This window comes from Branchiostoma lanceolatum, chromosome 10 (assembly GCF_035083965.1).
Source record: "Branchiostoma lanceolatum isolate klBraLanc5 chromosome 10, klBraLanc5.hap2, whole genome shotgun sequence".
NCBI lineage: Eukaryota > Metazoa > Chordata > Leptocardii > Amphioxiformes > Branchiostomatidae > Branchiostoma > Branchiostoma lanceolatum.
In genome coordinates, this window is record NC_089731.1 from 285,796 (window position 1) to 311,975 (window position 26,180).

The 26,180-nt window shown below is 44.6% G+C and overlaps 4 protein-coding genes and 1 non-coding gene across 5 annotated transcripts; 2 read left to right on the plus strand and 3 right to left on the minus strand.

Moving 5' to 3' along the window:
* Positions 1-108: 108 nt before the first annotated feature.
* On the minus strand, positions 109-2,401 carry LOC136443768 (uncharacterized). The gene is made up of 5 exons (XM_066441131.1): positions 2,022-2,401; positions 1,668-1,813; positions 1,264-1,482; positions 404-874; positions 109-191 (listed from the first exon to the last, which is right to left on the minus strand). The coding sequence occupies exons 2-5, from the start codon at positions 1,696-1,698 to the stop codon at positions 109-111; spliced, it is 804 nt and encodes a 267-aa protein (XP_066297228.1). The 5' UTR covers positions 1,699-1,813; positions 2,022-2,401.
* A 6,338-nt stretch (positions 2,402-8,739) lies between these two features.
* LOC136443769 (uncharacterized) lies at positions 8,740-18,502 on the minus strand. Its single transcript, XM_066441132.1, has 9 exons — positions 18,134-18,502; positions 17,638-17,832; positions 16,820-17,020; positions 15,856-16,344; positions 14,875-15,466; positions 12,726-12,850; positions 12,239-12,427; positions 10,618-11,154; positions 8,740-10,245 (listed from the first exon to the last, which is right to left on the minus strand). Exons 1-9 carry the CDS (start codon positions 18,324-18,326, stop codon positions 9,650-9,652), a joined length of 3,117 nt encoding a protein of 1,038 aa, XP_066297229.1. The 5' UTR covers positions 18,327-18,502; the 3' UTR covers positions 8,740-9,649.
* Trnae-cuc (transfer RNA glutamic acid (anticodon CUC)) lies at positions 17,181-17,252 on the minus strand. The gene has a single exon. It is a non-coding gene; the product is annotated as a tRNA-Glu (tRNA).
* Positions 18,503-18,518: 16 nt separating the features above from the next.
* Positions 18,519-22,109, plus strand: LOC136443770 (ribonuclease Y-like). Its single transcript, XM_066441133.1, has 6 exons — positions 18,519-18,534; positions 19,029-19,048; positions 19,666-19,812; positions 20,135-20,319; positions 21,464-21,587; positions 21,945-22,109. Exons 1-6 carry the CDS (start codon positions 18,519-18,521, stop codon positions 22,107-22,109), a joined length of 657 nt encoding a protein of 218 aa, XP_066297230.1.
* A 1,449-nt stretch (positions 22,110-23,558) lies between these two features.
* LOC136443771 (uncharacterized) lies at positions 23,559-25,734 on the plus strand. Its single transcript, XM_066441134.1, has 3 exons — positions 23,559-23,763; positions 24,310-24,619; positions 25,119-25,734. Exons 1-3 carry the CDS (start codon positions 23,559-23,561, stop codon positions 25,345-25,347), a joined length of 744 nt encoding a protein of 247 aa, XP_066297231.1. The 3' UTR covers positions 25,348-25,734.
* The last annotated feature ends 446 nt before the right edge of the window (positions 25,735-26,180 follow it).

The window sequence follows — 26,180 nt, forward strand, 5'->3', positions numbered from 1 at the left end:
TCTAATATCTAGCTATTCATCCGATACTCACACATACTAACACCCGTCCATCAATCTATCTAGCAATCTCCCTACCTCCCCTCTTCTCTCTCTCTCTTTCTCTCTCTCTCACTCTCTATCTCTCCCCTCTCCCTCTCGCTCTCTCTTTTCTCTCCCCTCTACCCTCTCTCTCTCCCTCTCTCTTTCTCTCTCTAGCATTGTAATGACATGTTAGACTGACATGTGTCCCCCTCTGCCCCATCCCTCTCTATCTGTAGTATCTATCTATCTATCCATCTATTTATCCAATACCACCCGCACACACTCATCCATCTAACAATCTCTCTCTCTCTCTCTCTCTCTCTCTCTCTATCTCTCTCTCTTTCTTTGTCTCTCTCTCCCATTTCTGATGTCAAACTCTCACCTGTGTCTCCCTCCGCCCCATCCCGGTCGGCCATGTCCTCAAAGTGGATGTTGTTGATGATGACGACGATCCCGCGGGGAGATCGGCTCATGTCGTACGAGCTGGTGTTAGACGCAGAGATCTGCCCTCTCAAGCATGCATTTTCCATCTTGTCTGCCTGTGCCTGGTTTTTTAGGTGAACAGTTTCTTGTTTTAGCTTTTTACACTGGTCTAAAGCACTTCCTTTGGCATCTCTTTCACGTCTGAACGCAGTGTTTAGATGTTTTATTTCCGTCGTCAAACGCTGAAGTTGTTCTCTGTTCATCGGCATCTGGTTTGCGGCCCTCTGTTGTTGCTCATGCTGAGACAGGTACCGGTCTCTCTGTGAGGTTGTTACGTCCCTTTCCGGAGAAAACAGTGGCCCCAGTTTTCTCACTAGCAGCCCTGCTTCATTCAACAGTCGGTGTTCGTTTGCGAGAACCACGGCAGCCACTACATGATCGACATAAGAATTATAAGATAAACAGTTAGACAATGTCATGTATTATGTCACTCCCTATTTCTTAACGTTACATCCGTTAAGGAAAATAAATAGGAAATGCACAGTACATTATATTCTTTGAACCTAAACCTCAGTTTGGTCCAGATATTCAGATTTTTAGCTTTTATCACTACACGGCCGATTTTATTCTCAGTAAACCAATAATCATTATTGGAGGCTTACTGATTTGCTTGTCAGCTCCGTTGACCCAAGGTACATTTGTTATAAACAGAAAGTTGATGAAGATCGATAAAATTGCAAGGATGTCAGCTCAATTCATGAAATGACAAGCAGAACTATCATCATCGTTTTAAGCTTCACCATACATGCGTGAACTTACGCTCTGGCGTTAAGAACTCCATCAGAATGGTTCCTGTTGGCGGAAAAAGGACTGTTTGTCTTATGCATGCCACCCCATCCATATAAAGTCCTATTATGCTGCTGGGTAGTTCAACCGGAATCCCACTAATAACAAGACAGGCGTCTGGATCCATATCAAGGTCATCCACGTTCCCTTTTGCATTCCGGAACATGAAGGCCTTCATAAACCGGGATGGACCTGGAGCACAAAATACGGTGAAGTTTTCACTAGTGATGAAAAAAATCCAATGGTGTAAGACCCCAATTGTGTACCAACAAACCAAAAACTCTATCTGCGTATCAAGTACAAGGCACTATTGCAGGTTCGTCAGGTGATTCTTCTGTTCTGTTAAACTTCGAATAACATACGGGAATTTCATTTACCTGATTGAGGCAGTGACAGGAGAAAGTCCATAGGGCGCCCAGAACTGTCTCTCCCGACGAGGTTGCCTCATTTTCAACTTGAGAAAACAAGGACGACAGTCCCCTCACTTGCAGCAGTGTCTCGTTTGCCAGCACTTCGGCTGCGCCTGCATGAACGATATAGATTTGCAGCTATTCCACCAGACCTTTCTGTAGGCTAAAAAAATAGCTGAAAATGACTGAACAGGGGGAATATTTTGTCTATAGGAGTTGGCCGGGTATATGGCCTTGCACCCGCTCATGTGGTGTGGTATTATGGCAGAACGCCCCTATAACTTTTTATGAACAATCAACACATCAACTAAATGAGCATACCGTTTGGCGTATTGAACTCTACCAGCGCAGTTCCTATTGTTGAAAACATGGCCAGCTGTCGTACTCCGGAGTCATCGTCCTCAGTCTGGAAATGTTCCCTCAGCGCCCGGCTGTTAACACGATTCAGAGATCCGCTCACAACAACACAGGCGTCGGCGTTCAGGTTAACAGCAGCCATTATGTCTTGTGTTTACCTGAATGCACCTGACGCAAAGTACACAGTGGTCTAATGTAACGTAGTCCACCACTCGAACAGTATGTATAGGAAATAACGTGATAAAGTCTGTCACTAGATTTTTGAAAAAAAAAGGAGCAACGTTATGACCTTCAAGATCCTCTTTAATATTTTGTTCTACCGCGGGATCTAGAATCGCAGCAGGGGAGCTATGGTCGGGGTTACGTTACACGGGCTCGCAACCTGGAAACAGCGTTGTTAGGGGAGCCTTTTGTGCCCCAAGCAATTGACGTAATGGGGAAGCCCCGTTGCCACAGCTTGACTGTTCCGTGACGACAATAGGGGTCAAATGTTATATGTACAGTGTACGCGTAGCTGGCCTTCTGTACACAAAGTTCCGATATCTGTTTTCCACACTGAAATAACAACGATAAGAATACAGTAAAGAGTATTAATACATGTGGCGCTGATGTGTCTAATTCACGATTATAAGTGTTAAGTTTTTCTGATACATATATTGTGGTGGACTTGGCTTAGGTCTTTTGTGAATGGTTGACAAAACGGGGACTGGTATTGCAAACTACTTGACACATCAATCAGACATCTATAACTAATGTTTTACATTACCCTATCTCTAGATTAATGCGTCTCCACTCAAGCATTATGCAGTTCTCACGTGCAGTTCTCACTGAAGTTACCACTTTCTTATTTCGGGGTTTAATTGTCAACCCAATGTACAGTAGTTCGATGCTGCCTCAGACATGATTGTTATTCTTGCTTACCATATTCTGTTATCTATACTCAATCATCAGTACATAGTATGTATGTAGTTCTACACCTATGGGAAAGTAGAGATCCTTAGTCAGTGTGGGATTATTGGACAACACCATTCCGACTTTTGAGTTCATTTGGTCACAGATTCATCATGGTCATGCCGGTCAAATTTCTGTCCAAACACTTGACTTGAGGGAGGAAACAGGTGCAGAATGCACCGTCACAGTAACGCTTTGAAACCAATGCTGCCAATGTTTAACAAAGCATGTTGATATATGTATATTATAGAATACGCCATTCTACCAATCTCAGGCAAGTCGTGGCACTGAATTTGAACTGCGCCACAGCTCCAAAACTGCTGACGTCATGGGGAACCCCCATCGTCACCCCTTGGTGGTAATATGTACATGTATACAGAGGGGTCAAAGGTTTTAGGTATCCATGACTCCCGCTGAATATGTACACCACGGTGTGCTATATAATTATGTGGTACTTTTGAAGTGATATAAATTGCAATTTTGCAACGTTGCAAACTGTAAATTGAACTGCCCTTGGTTTGAAACGGATACAAAACAGGTTTATTTGTGGCACACGTGTGAACTGTAATTTCCACCCAAAAATTGGACCCAAATAAATGACTTCTACCAACACAAGCGAAGTTTCAAACTTAGGTTCACTCGTGATTTTCCAGAATGAATCGATATATTGCCATGTCTGACATACGCCTCTGTGGAAAAAAAGCACTGAAAAGCTTCATTTAGACATGAACTGGCAATAGCAGTGGGTTGTATCATGCAATGTAATAGACAATGGAGTTTGATTGGGCTTTTGTTGTTGTGTCACACTGAACAAATACTCCAGCCAGAATTACTCCACCTGTATATTTATTCGGAGGTTTCCATGGATACAGTGGATTGTCAGTTTGGAAAGTCAATTGACACGATAACTACATTCAGCTGACAGTAAGCAATAGATGATTTATATTAGTTACTAGAAAATACAGACAACAATCATGGCATAAGGTATTTACAATGGCGAATAGTATCCGGACATGAAAACAAGAAGTATCAAATGACGGAATAATCAATTTCAACTTATTAATTTCTACTTCCTTTATATACCACTCACAAATTAGTTAAAGGTGTGTTAACATGTCAGTACGTGTATTCAGCTAATAATTAGCTAAAGATAACGAATATTAATTGCCGAGAAGTACTGAATTAACTAATAACAAAAACAACAACAATAACGGCATGGTGAGTTTACAGTGTCATTAATAGTATACAGATATCAAAGCAAGACGAATCAGAGTATCATATAGTCAAGTATACATAAAGAAACATATTCCTGGCAAATCTCAACTTTTACATACATTAGGTAAAGGTGTGAGTACATGTCATCACAATTCAATGCATCTTTGACACACAAAGTTAACGCCATCTTGGGCGTACTATAAGAACATCATGGTAGATTTGATAGCCACATTTCACCAGCAAAGCAAAGCATTATATACACAATGTCCGTGTAGAACAAAGTCATAGAAATATCTGTGCCTCATGCCCCTGGACCTAAAACGTTTGGATGCCAACAGAGGGAAATTATTGAAACTAAAACAATGTTCTTTTCTTACATCCACTTTGATCAGAAGTGAATCACTTTGCGTTGAAGACGACCTTTTTGCGCAGAGTGCTGTGGTTTGAGGAGATCCAGCCAAACTTGTCGTCATTGATGTCGTTCATTTTGCCGCACACCATGGCCATGATGGCGGACAGATCGTGAGTCGGGCCGAAATCTGCCAGCATTTTTGCCAAATGGTGCACATAGGGAGCCCCGTCCTGGTCCCGCCTGGCCACATAGCCTGGGACCGTGGCCAGGCCCAGGAAGAAGTCGGCTTCGTGGCAGATGAAGGGGACGGGTTTGGCGTCATGCTCGCCATCCAAGCCCTCCCTCCCCTGACTTTTCTCCCCCTGACAGGCCTGAATGAAGAACAGCTTCGGCTTGCCTTTGAGAGAGGGACATTTCTTAGCATTGACGGGCTTCATGAGCTCACAGATATCTATGCCTACGTCATCGGAGGAGTAGACCTTTCCCATGGTGCCGTGCGACATGATGCAGCAGACGAAACAGTCGGAGTTGGAGTGGTCGGCCTTTCCCTGGTCCTTCATCACGGTCACCATCTTGGCGTGGTCAAGGTCGGTGAAGGTCACGACTGTGAATCCGAGGCTTTCGAAGACTTCTCGGAGGCGATCTGTAAGAAAGAAATTGTAATCGAAATTGAAGGAAGTTTTTTTTTCCTATCTATCTATCTATCTATCTATCTATCTATCTATCGATCTAGCTATCTATCTATCTATCTATCTATCTATCTATCTATTTATCCGATACTCACACATACTAACACCCATCCATCAGACAATCTAGCAATCTCTCTCTCTCTCTACCTCTTTCTCTCTCTCTTCCTTTCTCTCTCTTTCTCTCTCTCTCTCCCTCTCTCTACCTCTTTCTTTCTCTCTCTCTCTACCTTTCTCTCTCTCTCTTCCTTTCTCTCTCCACCTTTCTCTCTCTCTCTCTCTCTCTCCCTCTCTCTCTCTCTCTCTCACTCTCTCTCTCTCTCTCTCTCTCTCTCTCTCTCTCTCTCTCTCTCTCTCTCTCTCTCTCTCTCTCTCTCTCTCTCTCTCTCTCTCTCTCTCTCTCTCTCTCTTAGCATTTTAATGACATGTCAGACTCACCAGTATCCCCCTCCGCCCCATCCCGGCCGGCCATGTCCCCAAAGTGGATGTTGTTGATGATGACGGCGACCCCGCGGGGAGATCGGCTCAGGTCGTACGAACAGTCGTCGGAGGAAGAGATCTGCGCTTTCAGTTGTTCGATCTCCCTCTTGTCAATTTCTGCCTGGTTCTTTAGATGGCCGGTTTCTTCTTCCAGCCTCTGACACAGCTCGAGCGCACATCCTTTAGCTTGTTTTTCACGCGTGAGCTGTTTCTTCAGGCGCATCTGCACAGTTTTTAGGTCTTCATTTTCTGTCGTCACACCCTGAAGCTGCTGTTCTTTATTTCTCAGGTTCTGCTTTGCGGACTCAAGTTGTTGCTTGAGCTGGAGCAGCTGTCCCTCTGACTCTGAGGTTGTCGCGTCTTCGTTTAGAGAAAACAGACGAGCCAGATCCATCGCTCGCAGCCCTGTCTTCTCAAACAGTCGCTTCTGGTCTGCGAGAAAGTTGGCAGCCCCTGTATGAACGGTTTGCCATAAGAACGATAAGTAGAACATTCGTTTAACAGTTGAACATAACAGTGTCAATGTTTATCGTAAGAACATGCACAACACATTATACACGTTGACTTCAACCTTATCCTCGCCAAGGTATCGGGGGTTCTTTCTGAAATGTTTGCTACCTTTTTTGACGTCTCACTGGAAATTAAAGGAAAGCTACATGAAAAATTTGAAAAGCCTACTGTGATATACTTGACTTTGGGGTATATTTAGCATCGTATAGTAGGGTTTTCAATTTTTGTGTAGTTCTACTTTAAGACAAAAACGTATTACACACATAGACGTCCAATTGATAAAGCTGCAATAATTTGAATAATGCTCACTGAAGCCGCGCAAGACGATTACAAACCAGTTACCTGGACCTGTTATAATAGCGTTATCATTGCTTGATCTACACGTAGTAGATACACATGTGTTTACTTACACCCTGGCGTGAAGAACTCCATCAGAGCGGTTCCGGTTGCAGAAAACACGGTCGCTTGTCTTATGCATTTGGCCGAACTGGTCCACATGTGAAACGCGAAATTGTTCACATCACCCGGAAACCCACTCACAACGACACAGGAGTCTGCATCCATATCGAGGTCAGCCACGTCATAAATTCCCTTTTGCACCCGATATGTGTCTGGAGCAATAAACAAGATAGATTGTTTTAATATTAGTGAAGTCGAACAGTAAAAGGCAATGATCAGTTAACAGTTATTCAATTCTACTGAATAAAACATACTTTCACCGGGTAGCCTAAACAAGCCTATTAACGTTAATCGTGAAACCTGCGCTTGCTGGTGTAGGTTTTGTGCGGGGAGTCCTCTGTTTTTACAAATTTTCGCAATCATGAAGAGATTGTGACGACTTTTGTTACACGTCCGCGTCCCTTGCATACCTCCTTCCTTCATGGTTGGCTGGTCAAGATTGAATGTCTGATATATGGATAATCTAGCGATTATATAACAAAAGCATTCATTTACCTGATTCAACTCCATGTTTAAGGTGATCACGCGGACGAGGCAGTGACTGGAGAAATGTCTCCAGGTCGTCAAGTGCCCTCCAATCAGGCGTCTTTTTCGGCAAGGTTGTCATCTCTTCATCTTTAGGAAGCAGTGACCGCAGCCCTCTCACCTGCAGCACAGTCTCGGTTGCCAGCACGATGGCAGCGCCTACAGGAACGATATGGATATGGCTTAGAACTCAGATCTTCTTCCCAAATTTTATAGTGTCAACAAAACGCCATTTTTCGTTAACGGAGAAAATAGGGGTAGAAAATTGTAAACTGAAAAAAATAGAGCTTTCCAAAATACTTGAAGAACGGCATAAATCTGTTCTAACAATACGCCAAAAATAATTACACTCAAGCAACTGGATAAGATTTTGAAACAGTCAGACGTTTCAGATCTCGACAGCATCCACTGTCTTCCGCCAGTCTGTTCTAACAATATTTTTGTCATTTTGGGTGGTGTTAGAATTTTTTTTTTAGATTTTCAATTGTTCGAACATGCTGAAAAAAATACGGACCGGAATTACCGTATCGAACGTTATTCCGGTCCATCCCAAGTATGGCAAAAAGAAATGTACGCACCTTCCGGCGTTCGGTACTCTACCAGTGCAGTTCCTAGTTTTGAAAACGTGACGAGTTGTTTTATTCTTGAGTCACCGTCCCTAGTCAGGAAGCGCTCCCTCAGCGCCCGGCTGTTCACACGATTCGGGAGCCCGCTCATAACAACACAGGCGTCGGTCTCCATTTCAATTACAGCTTTCATTTCGAGGGCCATCTTGACTTGTGTTCACCTGAATGCATCTGTTATATGGGACCTTTAGGACTAATTGTGGCGTCAAACAATGCCAGACGCAAATAAAGATGCGTCAACGTCAGTCAACGACGCTCCAAATGACGTTCCCAAGGTGTAGCGTCCTGTAGAAAGACGTACTGAATGAGGAAGTACCTACGTGTGAAACCAAATTGGCTGCCGGCCCAGGTGTTGTCAAGGTTAGGGGATTCCCCTCATCTTTTGACGACCTTTGAACTTGCGTTGTGTACTATATGGTGTTATTAGTATTACTCTCAATTCTTGCAAAACGAACATTTACCACAATGAATAATATCATGCAATGCACACGAGGTCCCAGATACGAGCTAACAGAGGTATTACTAACTTACAATACCAATTGTAACATGTTCTGTTTGCATTTAAACTTGGGCATGTCCAACGGTTAAGGAAAGGCATAGAGGAGGTCGCACAGCAGAACAGCGACACCCAGCGACAGGTGAAATTATTGAAAGGCACAGGGTGACAGGGTGACCTACTTGACTAGTTGTCAAACTCTATGCACTTAAACGGGTGTGTTTTGGTTGACGTAAGCCTTTGTGAAACAAAGTATTCAATAGCACCATAAACCTTCAGCAAAATTTCTTGTCTGCAGTTTTCAAGATATATTGGGTGATGCTATTTGATTAACCTTTGTTGTTGTGTCAACGTCACAACAGAACAAACACTCCAGCCAGAATCAGCCCTGCTATGTTTATTCTGTGGCTTACATGGTAACAGTGGATTGCCAGGTTGGAATGTCAAAGGTTAAATGTCAACAAATCGGCACTCAAATAGAACTAGCTAGTGATTATCTTCAGGTGACTAATATTAGATACTGCAAAGGACTGAGTCAATTAACCATTGATTGAAACAGCGCAAAACATTATGGCAGAAGATATCTACAATGTGCTAATGGTAAATGTTATCCGGATATGAGAACAAGACGAATGAAATAAACGTATATTCAAGTATATGAAACTTACACATATTCCTCATGCATTTACATGCTACTTAGTACCCAAAGCTATATTGCACTTCACATATTTCTGACGCACTTACATGCTACTAGTATAAGGTAAAGATGTGTTTACATGTCAGTTCGTACATTCAACCAATAATCAGCTGTAGCTGACCTATAATAATTACCGAGGAGTACTGAGTAAATAATTATTGATAACAAAAACAACGACAGTCATTGCATAATGAGTTTACAATGTGATGAATACTATTCAGATATCAAAGCAAGACAAATCGGAGTATCATATAGGCAAGTATACATTCAGAAACATATTCCTGGTGAATATCTACCTCTGCATACATTAGGTAAAGGTGTGAGTACACGTCATCACAATACACAGTTCGGGGACACATAGTTCATGCCATGTCAGATATGATCGCCACTATACTATAAAAACATCATGTTAGATCTGATAGCCACATTTAACCAGCAACGTAAAGCATACACAATTATACACAATGTCAGTGTAGAACGAAGTCATAGAACTATCTGTGCCTCATGACCCTGGACCTACAACTAAGGATGCCAACAGAAGAAAGTTAATGAAACCAAAACAATGTTCTTCTGTTACATCCACTTTGATCAAAAATCACTTCACGTTGAAGACGACCTTTTTGCGCAGAGTGCTGTGGTTTGAGGAGATCCACCCGAACTTGTCGTCATTGATGTCGTTCATTTTGCCGCACACCATGGCCATGATGGTGGACAGATCGTGAGTCGGGCCGAAATCTGCCAGCATTTTTGCCAGATGGTGCACATAGGGAGCCCCGTCCTGGTCCCGCCTGGCCACATAGCCTGGGACCGTGGCCAGGCCCAGGAAGAAGTCGGCTTCGTGGCAGATGAAGGGGACGGGTTTGGCGTCATGCTCGCCATCCAAGCCCTCCCTCCCCTGACGTTTATCTCCCTGACAGGCCTGAATGAAGAACAGCTTCGGCTTGCCTTTGAGAGACGGACATTTCTTAGCATTGACGGGCTTCATGAGCTCACAGATATCTATGCCTACGTCATCGGAGGAGTAGACCTTTCCCATGGTGCCGTGCGACATGATGCAGCAGACGAAACAGTCGGAGTTGGACTGGTCGGCCTTTCCCTGATCCTTTATGGTGGCCACCATCTTGTTGTTGTCAAGGTCATAGAAGGTCACGACGGTGAACCCAAGGCTTTCAAAGACTTCTCGGAGGCGATCTGCATGGAATGAATACTTAAAAGTATAAGGGAAATTGAAGGTTCTCTCTCTCTCTCTCTGTCTATCTAAAGGATTTCTCTCTCTCTCTCTCTCTCTCTCTCACACACACACTCTCTCTCTCTGACTCTCTCTCTCTCTGACTCTCTCTGACTCTCTCTCTCTCTCTCACTCTCTCTCTCTCTCTCACGCTCTCTCTCTCTCTCTCTCTCACTCTCTCTCTCTCTCTCTCTCTCACACTCTCTCTCTCTCTCTCTCTCTCTCTCTCTCTCTCTCTCTCTCTCTCTCTCAATCTATATAACTTTTCCAAAACCCACACACATACAACAAACAAGTTATCTAGCCATCTTTTTGTCTTCTCTCTCTGTTCTAACCCGTGTCCCCCTCCGCCCCGTCCCGGTCGGCCATGTCCTCAAAGTGGATGTTGTTGATGATGACGGCGGTCCCGCGGGGAGATCGGCTCAGGTCGTATGAAGAACTGATGCCGTTGGACGCGGAGATCCGTTTTTTCAGCCGTGCATTTTCCCTCCTGTCGGCTTCTGCTTGATTCTTTAGTCGTTCTATCGCCCTCTTGTCAATGTCTGCCTGGTTCTTTAGATGAAGTGTTTCTGCTTCTAGCCTCTGACACAGCTCGAGTGCACATCTTTTCGCTTGTTTTTCACGCGTGAGCTCTTTCTTCAGGCGCATCTGCACAGTTTTTAGGTCTTCGTTTTCTGTCACCACACCCTGAAGCTGCTGTTCTTTGCTCCTCAGGTTCTGCTCGGCGGACTCAAGATGTTGCTTGAGCTGGAGCAGCTGTCCCTCTGATGTTGTCGCTTCTTCGTTTGGAGGAAACAGATGCGCGAGATTCATCGCTCGCAGCCTTGTCTTCTCAAACAGTCGGTTCTGGTGAGCGAGAAGGTTGGCAGCCCCTGTATGTACGATTTGCCATAACAACGATTAGATCAACATTTGTTTATTAGTTAAACATAACAGTATCAATATCCATCGTTAGAACATGCACAATACATTATACACGTTGACTTTAACCTTAGCCTGGCCGAGATATCAGAGGTTCTCTCTTAAATGTTTGCTACTTTCTTTTGACGTCTCAGTGGAAATTAAAGGAAAGCTACACACAAAATTGAAAAGCCCACTATAATATACTTGACTTTGGGGTATATTTAGCATCGTAAAGTAGGATTTTCAATTCTTTTGTGTAGTTCTCCTTTAAGACAAAACCTTATTGCAAACATAAAAATATCTGCTACCTTCCTTTGACGTCTCAGTGGAAATTAAGACACAACATTATTGCGAACAATTGATAAAGCTGCAATGATTTGAATAATGCCCACTGACGAACAAATTGATATAAGCCGCGCAAGATGATTAAAAACTTAGACCTGTTGCAATAGCGTTACCATATTTGTTGCAAGATTAGCAGATGCACATGAGTGTACTTACACCCGGGCGTGAAGAGCTCCAACAGAACGGTTCCGGTTGCAGGGAACGCGACTGCTTGTCTTATGCATTTGGCCGGACTGATGCAAAGATGAAACATTATACTGTACACATCACCCGGAAACCCACTCACGACAACACAGGCGTCTGCATCCATGTCGAGGTCAGCCGCGCCATTAATTCCCTTTGGCACCCGATATGTGTCTGGAGCAATGACCAAGATAGATTGTTTTAATATTAGTGAAGTCGAACGGTAAAAACGATAATCAGTTAACAGTTATTCAATTTTACTGGATAAAAATACTTTCACTGGGTAGCCTGAACAAGCATATTAACGTTAATCGTGAAACCTGCGCATGTTGGTGTAGGTTTTGTTGTGGACTCCTCTGTTTTTACAAATTTTACTGATCTTGTTTCGGAATCATGAAGAAATTGTGACGACTTTTGTTACATGTCTGTCCCTTGCATGCCTTCTTCTTTCATGCTTGGCTGGTCAAGATTGAATGTCTGAAAATTGGACAATCTAACGACCTTATGATAAAAGCATTCATTTACCTGATTCAAGTCCATGTTCAACATCATCACGCGGACGAGGCAGAGACTTGAAGAATGTCCACAGGTCGGAAAGCATGTTCCGAGCACACGTCTCTCTCGGCAGGGTTGTCATGTCTTCATCTTTAGGAAGCAGTGACCGCAGCGTTCTCACCTGCAGCTCTGTCTCCTTTGCCAGCACGTCGGCAGCGTCTACATGAATGATGTCGATATGAGTTAAAACACAGACTGTCCCGCAGCACACAGTGCCAGCAAACTCCCATCCTCGTTAACGGGGAAAATAGGGGTAGAAAATTGTAAACTGAAAAAAACAAAGCTTTCCAAAATCCTGAATGAAGGTATGAATAACGTTATGTTCTCTGTCATTTTTGAGAAGAACTGTAATTTTTGAGATTTTCTATTGTTTCGTCATTCTGAAGAAAGAAATAGACAGGAATATCCGTACCGAACGATATCTCAGCCCAAGTATGGCAAAAAGAAATGTACGCACCTTCCGGCGTCAGGAACTCTATTAGTGCAGTTCCTAGTTTTGGCAACGTGACCAGTCGTCGTATTGCGTAGTTAAACTGGAAACACCACCTCAGCGCCCGGCTGTACACACTATCCGGGAGCCCGCTTACATTAACACAGGCTTCGGCGTTCATTTCAAGTGCAGCCATCTTGCTTTCACGGTGTTCACCTGAACGCACCTGATACACGGGACCCGTACGACTAGTTGTGGCGTCAAACAATGCCAGACGCAAACGCAGGTGCGTCAACGTCAGTCAACGACGCCCCAAGTGACGTTCACAAGGTGTAGCGTCCTTTAATGGACGTACTGAATCAGGAAGTCCAAACCTGTGAAACCAAAAAGGCTGCCGGTCCAGGTGTGTGGAGGTCAGGGGATTCCCCTCGTCTTTTGACGACCTTTGAACTGGCGTTGTATATTCACCCATACTTGCAACGTCTGAAGCATGCACAACGCAAAACAGTCAGTTACTTCATGCAACGCACACAAAGTCCCAAATAAGAGCTTTTATAGGTAATGACTTCAGCCTTAAGAATCGTGTTGTCTAATCTTTAACTGCGCCTCAGTTCTCAATAGGCTGACGTCATGGGGAATCCCCACCGATATACCTTGGCTGGCTGTATGCATGCAAAGAGGTCATAGGTTACGGTTGGCATCCAGGCTATAAATACACAAAGGCCGCAGTGCTGCATTCCTGCTGCTGCACAATGTCATCATACTGTACTTTTTTCAGAGTTATAAACTGTGATTTTGCTACCGTGCTGTCACTACCTTTTTGCGTTGCAAATAAGGGGGACTTAGCTAAGGATCTATACAAATGCACAACATAATATCTGTGATATACAGGTACTGTTCTGAGTTGTCATCAAACACTTCCTGCAAGTATGGACGTGTGTTTGGGTTGACTTAAGCCTTTGTGGAAGAGTGGATTGAATAGGACCATTAGTTGATGTTGCTATATAGAAGACAGAAATGGCATAAGTACTGGGCTGCAGTGTACACGATATACCAGGCAGTGCTGTTCGATCGGCCTTTGTCGTTGTGTCAATGTCACACTCAACAAACACTCCAGCCTGTGTTACTCCGTCTGTTTCTGTTTATTCTGTTGTTTCAATGTTTACAGTGGATTGTCAGGTTAGAATGTCAACACAACGGCACTCAATAGCAATGACTAATGATTAGCTATAGGTGACTAATGATAGTTACTTGAAAGTGATGAGTCAACTATTGATAAAAACAGCGACAACAGTCATGGCACCGGGTATTAACAATGTGTTGATGGTGAATATAATCCGGATATGAGAACAAAAGGAATGATGATGACAGGTTTATTCAGCAAACAAACAGATACAGGCCTCATGGCAGCTCTAAGGCTGAATTAACAGGCTTGTTTACAAACAAATTTACGTATACATAAAGCATTTCATTGTTACCATCAAAATTACAACATTCTTCGGAATTAAAATCTTAATATCATATTCACATACTTGTCAGTGCTGTTTAGCTGGGTTACCATGTAGTAAATGGGGCTCTTGAATCAAATGAAAGTATAATCCTGTAAATAAACATATATATTTCTGATTCATTTCAACTTTCTGTACATACTACGAGCCTGAAGCAACTTAAGGGAAAATATGTGTTCACATGTCAGGTAATAATTGGCAGTAGCAATATTGATTGCCGAGAAGTACTGAGTCAACAATTGATATCAACAACAACAACAGTCTTGGCACAAGGCATTTACAATGTGGTGAATGTTATCCAGAAATCAAAACAACACAAATGACTAAGATTGTATATTAAGTATGCATTATGAAACATATTCTTCCTCCACATACTGTAAACCTTACATTAGGTAAAAACGATGTACTCACAATCCACAGTGCACCTCTAAGACACAAAGTTAACGCCATCTTGGGCCATAAGACCATCATGTTATATATGATAGCCACCTTTTACCAATTAACTAAAGCATTAGATATACACAATATCAGTGTAGAAGGAAGTCATAGAAATATCTGTGCCTCATGACCCTGGTCCTATGACTGATAGATGTCAACAAAAGAAAATTAATGAAACCAAAACAATGTTCTTCTGTTACATCCACTGACTGTGATCAGAATTTAATCACTTTGTGTTGAAGACGACCTTTTTGCGCAGAGTGCTGTGGTTTGAGGAGATCCACCCGAACTTGTCGTCATTGATGTCGTTCATTTTGTCGCACACCATGGCCATGATGGCGGACAGATCGTGAGTCGGGCCGAAATCTGCCAGCATTTTTGCCAAATGGTGCACATAGGGAGCCCCGTCCCGGTCCCGCCTGGCCACATAGCCTGGGACCGTGGCCAGGCCCAGGAAGAAGTCGGCTTCGTGGCAGATGAAGGGGACGGGTTTGGCGTCATGCTCGCCATCCAAGCCCTCCCTCCCCTGACTTTTCTCCCCCTGACAGGCCTGAATGAAGAACAGCTTCGGCTTGCCTTTGAGAGAGGGACATTTCTTAGCATTGACGGGTTTCATGAGCTCACAGATATCTATGCCTACGTCATCGGAGGAGTAGACCTTTCCCATGGTGCCGTGCGACATGATGCAGCAGACGAAACAGTCGGAGTTGGAGTGGTCGGCCTTTCCCTGGTCCTTCATGGCGGACACCATCTTGGAGTGGTCAAGGTCATGGAAGGTCACGACGGTGAACCCGAGGCTTTCGAAGACTTCTCGGAGGCGATCTGTAAGAAATAGATATAGAATAAAAAGGCTTTTCTAGCTTTCTATCCATATATCCGACACTCACACATACCAACACCCGTCCATCAAACAATCTATCTAGCAATCTCCCTCCCTCCCTCCCTCCCTCCCTCCCTCCCTCCCTCCCTCCCTCCCTCCCTCCCTCCCTCCCTCCCTCCCTCCCTCCCTCCCTCCCTCCCTCCCTCCCTCCCTCCCTCCCTCCCTCCCTCCCTCCCTCCCTCCCTCCCTCCCTCCCTCCCTCCCTCTCTCCCTCCCTAACTCTCTCTCTCTCTCTCTCTCTCTCTCTCTCTCTCTCTCTCTCTCTCTCTCTCTCTCCCTATCTCTCTCCCCCCTCTCTCTATCTCTCCCTTCTCTAATGTCAGACTCTAACCTGTGTCTCTCTCAGCCCCATCTCGGTCGGCCATGTCCTCAAAGTGCATGTTGTTGATGATGACGGCGGTCCCGCGACGATCTCGGCTCATGTCGTACGAGCTGATGTTGAACGAGGAGTTCTGCTCTCTCAACCGTGCATTCACCCTCTTGTCGGCTTCTGCCTGGTTCTTTAGATGGACGTTGTCTTGTTCCAGCCTTTGACACAGCTCGAGCGCACATCTATTCGCTTGTTTTTCACCCGTTAGCTGTTTCTTCAGGCTCATCTGCACAGTTTTTAGATGCTCGTTTTCCGTCATCACACCCTGAAGCTGCTGTTCTTTGTTTCTTAGGTCCTTCTTGGCGGACTCAAGTTGTTGCTCTAGCCGAGACAGCTGTGTCTCTGAGGTTGTCGCGTCTTCGTTTGGAGAAAACAGATGCGCCAGATCCATCGCTCGCAGTCCTGTTTTCTCAAACAGTCGGTTTTGGTCTGCGAGAACGTTGGCAGCCCCTGTATGAACGATTTGCCATAAGAACGATATAATAAACATTTGCTTAACAGTTAAACAATATCAATATCCATCGTAAAAAACATGCACAATACATTATACACGATGACTTCAACCTCAGCCTGGCCGAGATATCAGAGGTTCTCTCTGAAATGTTTGCTACCTTCTTTTGACGTGGCAGTGGAAATTAAAGGAAAGCTACACAGAAATTGAAAAGCCTACTATAGTATACTTGACTTTGGGGGTATATTTAGCATCGTATGATAGGGTTTTCAATTCTTTTTTTGTAATTCTTCCTTTAGACAAAAACGTATTGAAAACATAGACGTCCAGTCGATAAAGCTGCAACGGTTTGAATTATGCTAACTGAGGAACAAATTCTTAAAAGCCGCGCAAGATTATTACAAACTTGGACCTGTTATGATAGCGTTATCATTATCTGATGTACACTTGGTGGATACACATGTGTGTACTTACACCCTGGCGTGAAGAACTCCATCAAAGCGGTTCCTGTTGCAGGAAACACGACCGCCTGTCTTATGCATTTGGCCCGACGGATGCCAATGTGAAACATTATGTTGTCCACATCACCCGGAAAGCCACTCACAACAACACAGGCGTCTGCATCCATATTGAGGTCACCCACGTCATCAATTCCCTCTGGCACCCGAGATGCGCCTGGAACAATTGTAACAGTGGGGATCAACCTCCACTAACTGACCAGTCTAACTGGTCCGGACCTTTTAGCCTAGTTGTTAGCGCGTTGATTTCCCAAGCCGTCAGGCGGGGGTTCTAATCCCGGGTGCGGCGTACTCGCCCCTTTGGGTTTTTACAGTGGTTCCCACACCGGGAATCGAACCCGGGCCTTGGCGGTGAGAGCGCCAAATCCTAACCACTAGACCATATGGGTTCTAATCCCGGGTGCGGCGTACTCGCCCCTTTGGGTCTTTACACAATTAACAAGATTGATTGTTTCAATATTAGTTAAGTCGAACAATAAAAGGCGATAATCAGTTTAACACTTAATATGGTGATCTAAATAAAAAAATAAAATAAAAACTTGGATAAAACGTACGTTCACCAGGTATCATGCACAGGCCTTCTAACATAAGTCATGAAACCTGCGCTTGTTGGTGTACGTTATTTAAAATTTTGCTTTTTTTCAAATGACCAGTTTGTTATACGGCACAGTAACCCTTATTGCCTAGGCCTTCTGCTTTGATAGTGGCTCGTTCAGGATGGAATGTCTGAAATGTGGACAATCTAGCGATTGTACGATAAAAGCATCCATTTACCTGATTGAAGCCCATGTTCAATGTGATCACGCGGACGGGGCAGTGATAGGAGGAATGTGTACAGGTCGAAGAGTACATGTACATTCACAGCACTCCTCTCTCTCGGCAAGGTTGTCACGTCTTCATCTTTAGGAAGCACTGACCGCAGCCGTCTCACCTGCAGCTCTGTCTCGGTTGCCAGCACGTCGGCAGCGCCTACAGGAACGATATCGACATGACTTAGAGCTCAGATCTTCTTCCCCCAGCTGACAGTGTCAACAAAACGCTATTTTTCGTTAACGGAGAAAATAGGGGTAGAAAATTGTAAACTGAAAAAAATGTTTTCCAAGATACTTGAATAAAGGTATGAATATGTTCTATCTTTTTGTCATTTTTAAGAAGAAATGTAATTTTTAAGAATTTCTATTGTTTCATCATTATGAAGAAAGATACAGACAGAAATACTTGTATCAAACGTTATCCCGGCCCAAGTATCGCAAAAAATAAATGTACGCACCTTTCGGCGTCAGGAACTCTACCAGTGCAGTTCCTAGTTTTGGAAACGTGACCAGTTTTTTTATTCCGAAGTCGCTGTCCTCAGTCAGGAAATGCTCCCTCAGCGCCCGGCTGTTCACGCCGCCCGTGAGCCCGCTCACAACAACACAGGCGTCGGCGTTCATTTCAAGCGCAGCTTTCATTGTGAGAGCCATCTTGCTTTCGCGGTGTTCACCGGAATGCACCTGATACACGGGACCTTTACGACTAGTTGTGACGTCAAACAATGCCAGACGTAAATACAGGTGCGTCAACGTCAGTTAACGGCGCTTCAAGTGACGTTTACAAGGTGTAGCGTCCGGTAGAAGGACGTACTGAGTCAGGAAGTCCCTACATGTGGAACCAAGATGGCGGCCGGTCCAGGTGTGTCAAGGTCAGGGGATTCCCCTAGTCTTTCGACGACCTTTGAACTCACGTTGTGTATTCCATAGTTAGGCCACAGCAAGTAATTTTTATGGATGACATCAGCGCGCTCATTAATTTTCGCCTGATTTCGAAATAAAAAACAAGAAATTTCATTGCCCTCCGACTGTGGTCAACATGCCAAAAATAGGCAAATATGTCGTAAACGTTGACAGTTTAAGGTGTTTCCTTCCATATGAATACCTAGCCGTGGCGACGAACGAAGGGTGTTTTTGCTTGATATTACATGTACTATCCCTTCTTGTATATGGAATATCAAGCAAAAACATCCTTCGTTAGTCGCCACGGCTAATGAATACCCAGTGTAGTTCCTGCCCATGATGGTATGACAAGCTGTTTTCAGGGTTTGTTCTAGTTAATTGAGCTGTATACACATCTTCAAGAACAGTTTAATGTTGACAGTCTAAGGTGTTTCATTGCATATGAATACCCAGTGCAGTTCCTGCCCATGACGGTATAATAAGTTAACAAGCTGTTTTCTGCATTTGTTCTAGCAAGGACATTATATAGATAATGGGGAGGGGGTCTAGTTAATTGAGCTGTATACACAAGGTGTTTCATCGCATATGAATTCCCAGTGTAGTTGCTTCAGATGCATATGATGGTACAACAAGCTCTTTTCTGCATTTGTTGTAGTTAGTCTATTGAGATGTATACACATCTACTAGGACATGTTTACATTAAATCAAGGAGGTTTTGTATTATATATGAAACCTCATTGGTTGAATACAGGAATAAAAGACCTGTTGGTCATAATATCATATTTCGTCGCCTCAATTCTTGTTTAATAAGACTTATGATCTCAAAATTTTAAAATATAGGAATCTTGTTTTTTTTGGCCCGCCTTGTTTTTTTTTCGCCCTATCTCATTAATTTTGGAGTCTGCGGAGGATGTCATCCATAAAATTTACTTGCTGTGGCCTTATTACCTTCAATTTCTGCAACATGCACAACGCAAAACAGTCAGTTACATCATGCAATGCACACACGACCCCAGCTAACAGCTATCGGAGGCAGTATTGACCTACCGTGTCTCTTGTAACATGTTCTGTTTGTATCTCAACTTGGCAGGTTGAAACGCTAAGGAAAGGAATACAGGACGTCGCACAGCAGAACAGCGACACCCAGCGGAAAGTGGACGAAAGGCACAACGCGCTCATCAAAGAGTTTCAAAACGTGGTGGGAAACCTGCAGGAGGCGATGTCGGCTTCTCTACAGGTACGTTAGCTTCTGTTTCATCTTTCATTGTTCTTTTTTTTTCTATGATTTCATGGGTGCGTGAAATTATTCTCTGGTGACTGGCACGGTCTATACGGAATCCTGTTGCTGTAGGGCACTTACCATCTGACACTTAATTTCCTCCTTTATTTACAAGTTTAGTTGTGTCTCTATCTCCGAGTATGTGTGTATGCGTGTAATGAGTGTCTATGTGCGAAACGACATAATTGTTATAATCCTCCGTCTGCATATTTGTAACGAGATCCTATAGAAACATGATTGATGTCATACAAAGAGTACTGTGTTTTTTCCCCATCTCCAGGACCAGGAAGCCCAGAAGGAGAAGACGGAGGCCATGGTGAAAGAAGCGGCTGAGAACGAGGAGGTGTTGCGGACCTGGGAGGAGCAGCAGGAGAGGCGGGTTGCGGACCTGAGAGGGGAGTACGACAGGATGCTGGAGGGGATGGCCGAGGCTTTGCAAAAGAAGAAAACAGAAGAGCGGGAAAGGTTAGGATCATACTAATCACTCTTTTTAATAGGGGGGGTCTGGGATATTTTTTTTTACATCCCAGAAGAGACAGAAGTATACCCATCCTAGCTTCCGTTCGTTTATTCTCGCTTTTCATAGAGGTCGAGATGAGGGCATGTCAAGGGGTCAACATAACAATAAATAACTAAATACTTGGTCCACCAAGGTGACGCAAAATCATACCAATAATAATCAAAATCATATCAATAACAATCGTTATTCCGTTTGTTTGTTTATTTTGCCTTTATCTATTCTCAAAGAAGCTCCATTCGGCCATCAGGGCCGCTTTTCATGGGGGTCGAGATGAGGGCATGTCAAGGGGTCAACATAACAATAAATAACTAAATACTTGGTCCACCAAGGTGACGCAAAATCATACCAATAATAATCAAAATCATATTAATAACAATCGTTATTCCGTTTGTTTGTTTATTTTGCCTTTATCTATTCTCAAAGAAGCTCCATTCGGCCATCAGGGCCGCTTTTCATGGGGGTCGAGATGAGGGCATGTCAAGGGGTCAACATAACATTTAAGAACTAAATGCTTGGTCCACCAAGCTGACTCAAAATCATATCAATAATAATGCAAAGTCCCTATGATCGCCGTTCCCTATAGAATCATGGCGCTAGAAATAGATGGATGCTCGTCTAAGTAAATAAGCATGTTCAAGGTTCTATTGCGCATGAGCAAGGTCAAATGTGTGGGTGTGAATGGAGGCCCCTAACAATTCAAGTTCTCATCAGTTATCCGCGACCCCCGCAGGAGCCTTTAACTTTGACACAATGTACCCTACTGCGCATGCGCTGTTCAAACCGTGAACATGTGTTGTGGGGTCGTGTGGCGTAACGGCAGGGTTTTCGGCCCAGAATCCAAGGGTCCCGGGTTCGAATCCCCTGACACCACCGATCTTGTGCCCTTGGGAAAAGGGCACTTTACACGACTTTCCCCACTCCAGCCAAGTTTAAAAAACGGGTATATTATGTGTGGGTCACGGCATCAGCAATAGGTGCCTGTGTTCCACGTGTATTGCACTGTTGCAATCCCAATGAAATCCAAAATCCTAAAGCCGTGAACATGAAGCGCATACGGGTAAATTTCAAACGCGTGACTTTTTGCTGCAGATATGAGTCGTTCCGCCAGGGTGTGCAGGTGAGCTGCCAGCAGCTGCGGGCGGACATGACGGAGCGGTACGACCGGATGCGGTTCGAACTGGACGAGCGACAGGGCAGGATGAACGCCAAACATGTGAGGGGAAATATGTTCAATCATTACACAAAATTTGCTTTTTCTTACTCGACTAATAGTACTACACGATGGAGTGAATCAAAGTGTACAAGTATCCAAGTTCAATTCCAACATTTTTGTCATCGTCCTGACCTCAGCATAGGGAGTCAATGGACGGCGCTATGACCTCTCTCTCTCTCTCTTACTGACCTTCTTTTTCTGTCCCTACCTCCTACTTACTTTCTTTCTTGTTGTCTTTCTCTCTATGTCTTGGTTGTTCATTTTACTTGTTCCCTATGACGTCTCAGACCTATTTAACTTAGTATTGTATTGTCTTATTTTCTTGACATTTTGATGAAACAAACAAACAACCTACAGGTGAAGGAGTCTAAGGAGCTGCATCGCCTGACGGACCTGGCGCGACTGCGCGTGCGCGAGGCTGAACAAGAGCTGGCCATGGTGCTGATGCGGACGGAGCACGCCAAGCACGAACTGCGCATGCTCAGGAGCAAGTTCTTCCCGTCAGAGGACCCCAAAAAGTAGGACTTCTGCTTGAATTCAGAATAACTGTGAAACACTTCTACATCTTACCGTCATGCAAAATAAACCTTATGTTCAGTTATAAGAGTGGTAGTGGCTTCTTATTTAAATAATAGCCAATGGACTTTTTTTCCAAGATCTTGGGCTTTGGGACAATCAGTGTCCAAATCGATGTTTGGCTCTCCTTCATCTTGTGCGCCTTCCAAGTGATATGTTATTTTCTAATGTTATTACTTGGCTTTTACATTATCATCTGATGTCTGGATGGCTAACTGAAGACTTGTTGCGACACGTTTACATTACATGATATATGTGGTTTATCGGAGGAGACAGAGGATAAAGTAATGAATTTATTAAAAATGGGTCTCCCTTAAAATTTGTGGACCTTATTTTTATCATTTACTTTATTTATTGGTTTGGCTGTTCAGCACACACAGCCAGGGCTGACCAACTAGCCTGTGGCTATTACAAATGGGACTAGCCCCGCTGACAAAGACAGGATAGCATTGGAATGTTGACAAGGACTGCATATCGAGCTATAACAGTATTTTAAGTACACTAGTACTATGAACCTTAAGCCTAGGTTACACATAGCCGAACATGGCTCCCGAACGCTAGCCGACTCAGGTCGGCGGTAGTTCGGGAGCATTCTGACCAGTTTTTGGGCCACGCCTATCTTTGGCGCCGAACATGCGCCGAAGATGCGCCGATCATCTCCTAACCAGTACACGAATTACTCCCGAATGGGCCCCGAATGCTATCTAGCTTACTCCCAACCATCCCGACCTCTAGCCGCAGACTGCCGAATCTCTCCTGACTAAACCCCGACCGATTGCAGACCCTCTCACGAATTTAAATGGACATATTCAGCGACTTTCAAAAGAGGGGTCATTTTCGGTTTTAGTTAAAATAATCCATTCTATTATGTTGTTAACATCACCGAGAGATCGAATTCGGATCATGGCTAGCTTTAATACTGCTTTTAGTGTTCTTCCTTGTTTTTGGTCGTGTGAAGGTCGGGGGTGATTCGCCCACGTTCCGATAGTAGTCACTTGGTTGAGAATTAGTTAGCAGAGTTTTGTCTACGGCCTTGGGGTGAGTTATGGGTAGGTTGGAAACTAGTTGGGAGTAAGTCAGTAGTGTTTCTGGCGTGGTTAAGGTTCTAATTTTACTACTGACTCAATCCCGAATACCAGCCGAGCACTAGCCGACCGCGCCGAACACCAGCCGAACACCAGCCGACCCATTTCAGACCCTCCGTCCAGAGCCGAATGTTTTGAAATTTTCAAAACATTCGGCTGGCGCAGCCGAACACCAGCCGACTCAGCCGAACGCCAGCCGACTCAGCCGAACGCCAGCCGACTCGGCCGAACGCCAACCGAGCTAGCTCCCGAATCACTCCCGAATCACTCTAACCATGGTCGGGGGAGAGTCGGGAGGCCATGTTCGGCTATGTGTAACCTAGGCTTTATGTTTCACAGGAAGAAGACAAAAGTGTCTAGACAGGAGGCGACGGGCGATTCGACCTCTGAACTCAACCGGTTGGCCACGGAACTGGGCATGCGCGTACAGGAGTTCAACCAGATCGAGGTTCGGATCGAGCTCCACCTGGCGGGAGAGGCTGGAGCTGCAGGAGAGGACAGCTGTGTAGAGGAAGGTGAGGAAAAGTTGCGTCGCGTTGTGTTGTGTGGGAAATTTGGCGGGTATTGTATGACAGCAAGAACCAAATACGAATTTGCCTATTCCCGTATTCTTTGCTGCCTAATACAACAAAATGCACTAGCCTCCGTTGCAGTCCTTTTCCCCGCGGCGTTTTTTTTTTCAATTTTTTTTGGGGGGGGGGGGCGCCGCGTATCTGCTTTGGATCTCGTATCCGCCGTGCCCCTGATACAGGGTCTATAGCGGACACAGGGGCACGGCGGATACGAGATCCCAAGCAGATACGCGGCGCCCCCCCCCCACAAAAAAAAAAAAAATGAAAAAAAAAAAACGCCGCGGGGAAAAGGACTGCAACGGAGGCTAAAAATGCACAGACAAAAGTAACATGTGGAAACAAGTTGATGGATTTTGCCCCTATACGATATTGTGATGTCTTCTGTGCTTGCAAAGCTGTGTGTTTAAAAGGCTATGGAAATGAAATCGCTATCACACTATCGGTGTGAGAAGGACTTGAACTTTGAACCAAACTTCATTTGGTTTCCAGGCGACCTGAGCCGGGAAGAGGAGATGGCGCGCCTGGAGGCCGCCCTCGACTTCAAACTGCGCGAGATCGAGGCTCTGCAGCGGCGTCTGCGAGACAAGCAGATCGTGACGTCATACGGACGCAGCGAAAGCAAGTCGCGCGTCTTCGGCAGTCGTCGCTCCGCACTCGGCACCGGAAGTGGGCCACCGGCCACATCCGGCGGGAGGTCTGACGTCACCTGGGACTCCGCAGCGAGCCAGTCGTCATGGCGACAGAGGTCATTGACCCCGCTGTCACCTACTACGTCACCACAAGGAGAGGATCTGGGCAGGTAAATTTTAACTTCCTTCTCAACGCCGGACAAAATACAGTGAATATCAGCGTACAAGTTAATGGTTTGTCATGATTCAATCTAAATAATCAATTTTTAACATCTTTGCTGTCTGTAACTTCGCAGATGAGGACGGTGCTCTCGCTGTACAATTCGTACATATACTGTAAATACATCCACTCAAACATTCTGTATCTGTATCTGTATTCTGTATCTGTATCTGTATCTATATAGCCGGTATAACCGCCATTAGGCGTAACACACCAGCTTGATCCCAGACATTGTCTTCCATGTTGATCAATGAGCATTTATTTTGACTTTATTGAAGAAAATCCATATGTGTTGTGCCGACTAGTCTTCCTGGACTTCTTATCAACAGTAGACATAACAATACATACAGTGACGACGACAGCATAACGGACATTCATTACAGATAATTTGCAGATCATTAAAATTACTGTCTAGTTGTAAATTGAATTGAATTGGATTGAATCTACAGGTCTCCATCGGAAGTGACGCCAGCTTCCTCCCGTGCGGGCCTGTCCAGCGGAATCGGCAGTCTCAACCACAGCTGGAGCTCGGCAATCTCCGGAGACCATCGGAGACGCCTCGTACCCCTTCGGGCTCCCGGCAGCGCGCCCGAAGTCTCCCGGAAGGAGCCGACAGGGCCCGAAAGACCTCCTCGCTGTTCGTCGTCTCCTTCAGTGAGGACTAAGGCAGAGCATTAGAGACATGAACGCTCTCCAAGCAGAGGTGGGAGGGGAGATTTCTACCTTCTGCTGACTGGTACCCGCTTTCTGACATGTCGACAGTCGAATACATTTCTTCTGTTGGCTGTCGAAAAGCGAGTATCAGTCTTAAGAAAGTAACGTTAAACCTCTGCCGGGAGAGTTGGTCCTTAGCTTGGCATGACATGGATATGATAGCAGATTAAAGTTTTCCTAGAGCTTACCATAAATCACGATTTAAAATAATTTAGCTACTTTTTTGTTGGACTTAATAGAACTTCCATTTAAGTGTAATTGCTAGTAGTAACTTTTCCTACCGTTCACATAACTTAATGAATATTTTGTCTAGGGAGGCCTCCTCCTTTTTTGTTGTTGGGGCTTCTCCTTTTTTAAAACCCTTAAGCTGCCAGTCCCGACTTAACTAGGGATAGAGAAATATGCCTTGTGTGCTGGACCCGGTTATAACCGGGATAGGGTATTCCCCAGAATAAAACAGCTTTGCGTGCGTGTAGCGCGCGAAGCCGGGAAGTTAGGGGAGTTAGTGCCACCGGGTGTTTCGCAGGTTTCGTGAGGGAGGTCAGGGATCAAACATTTTTGATTTTTACTTGGCTAAAAAACCTGGCAGCTTAAGGGTTAAGGAGACTCTGTATCCTGTGTTCAGTCTGTGATAATCGAAATTTAGCAGTCTTTAAGTTAGTCAGTCACAGCCCGAATTAAGTGTCAAGGAAAAATATTCTAAAGCTGTAGGTGTTAGATGTTCTTTTGCACGGACATATTATCAATTTGTTTGAGGAAACCCTGACCCTATGAGTTCAGTACCACATCACGTTTCT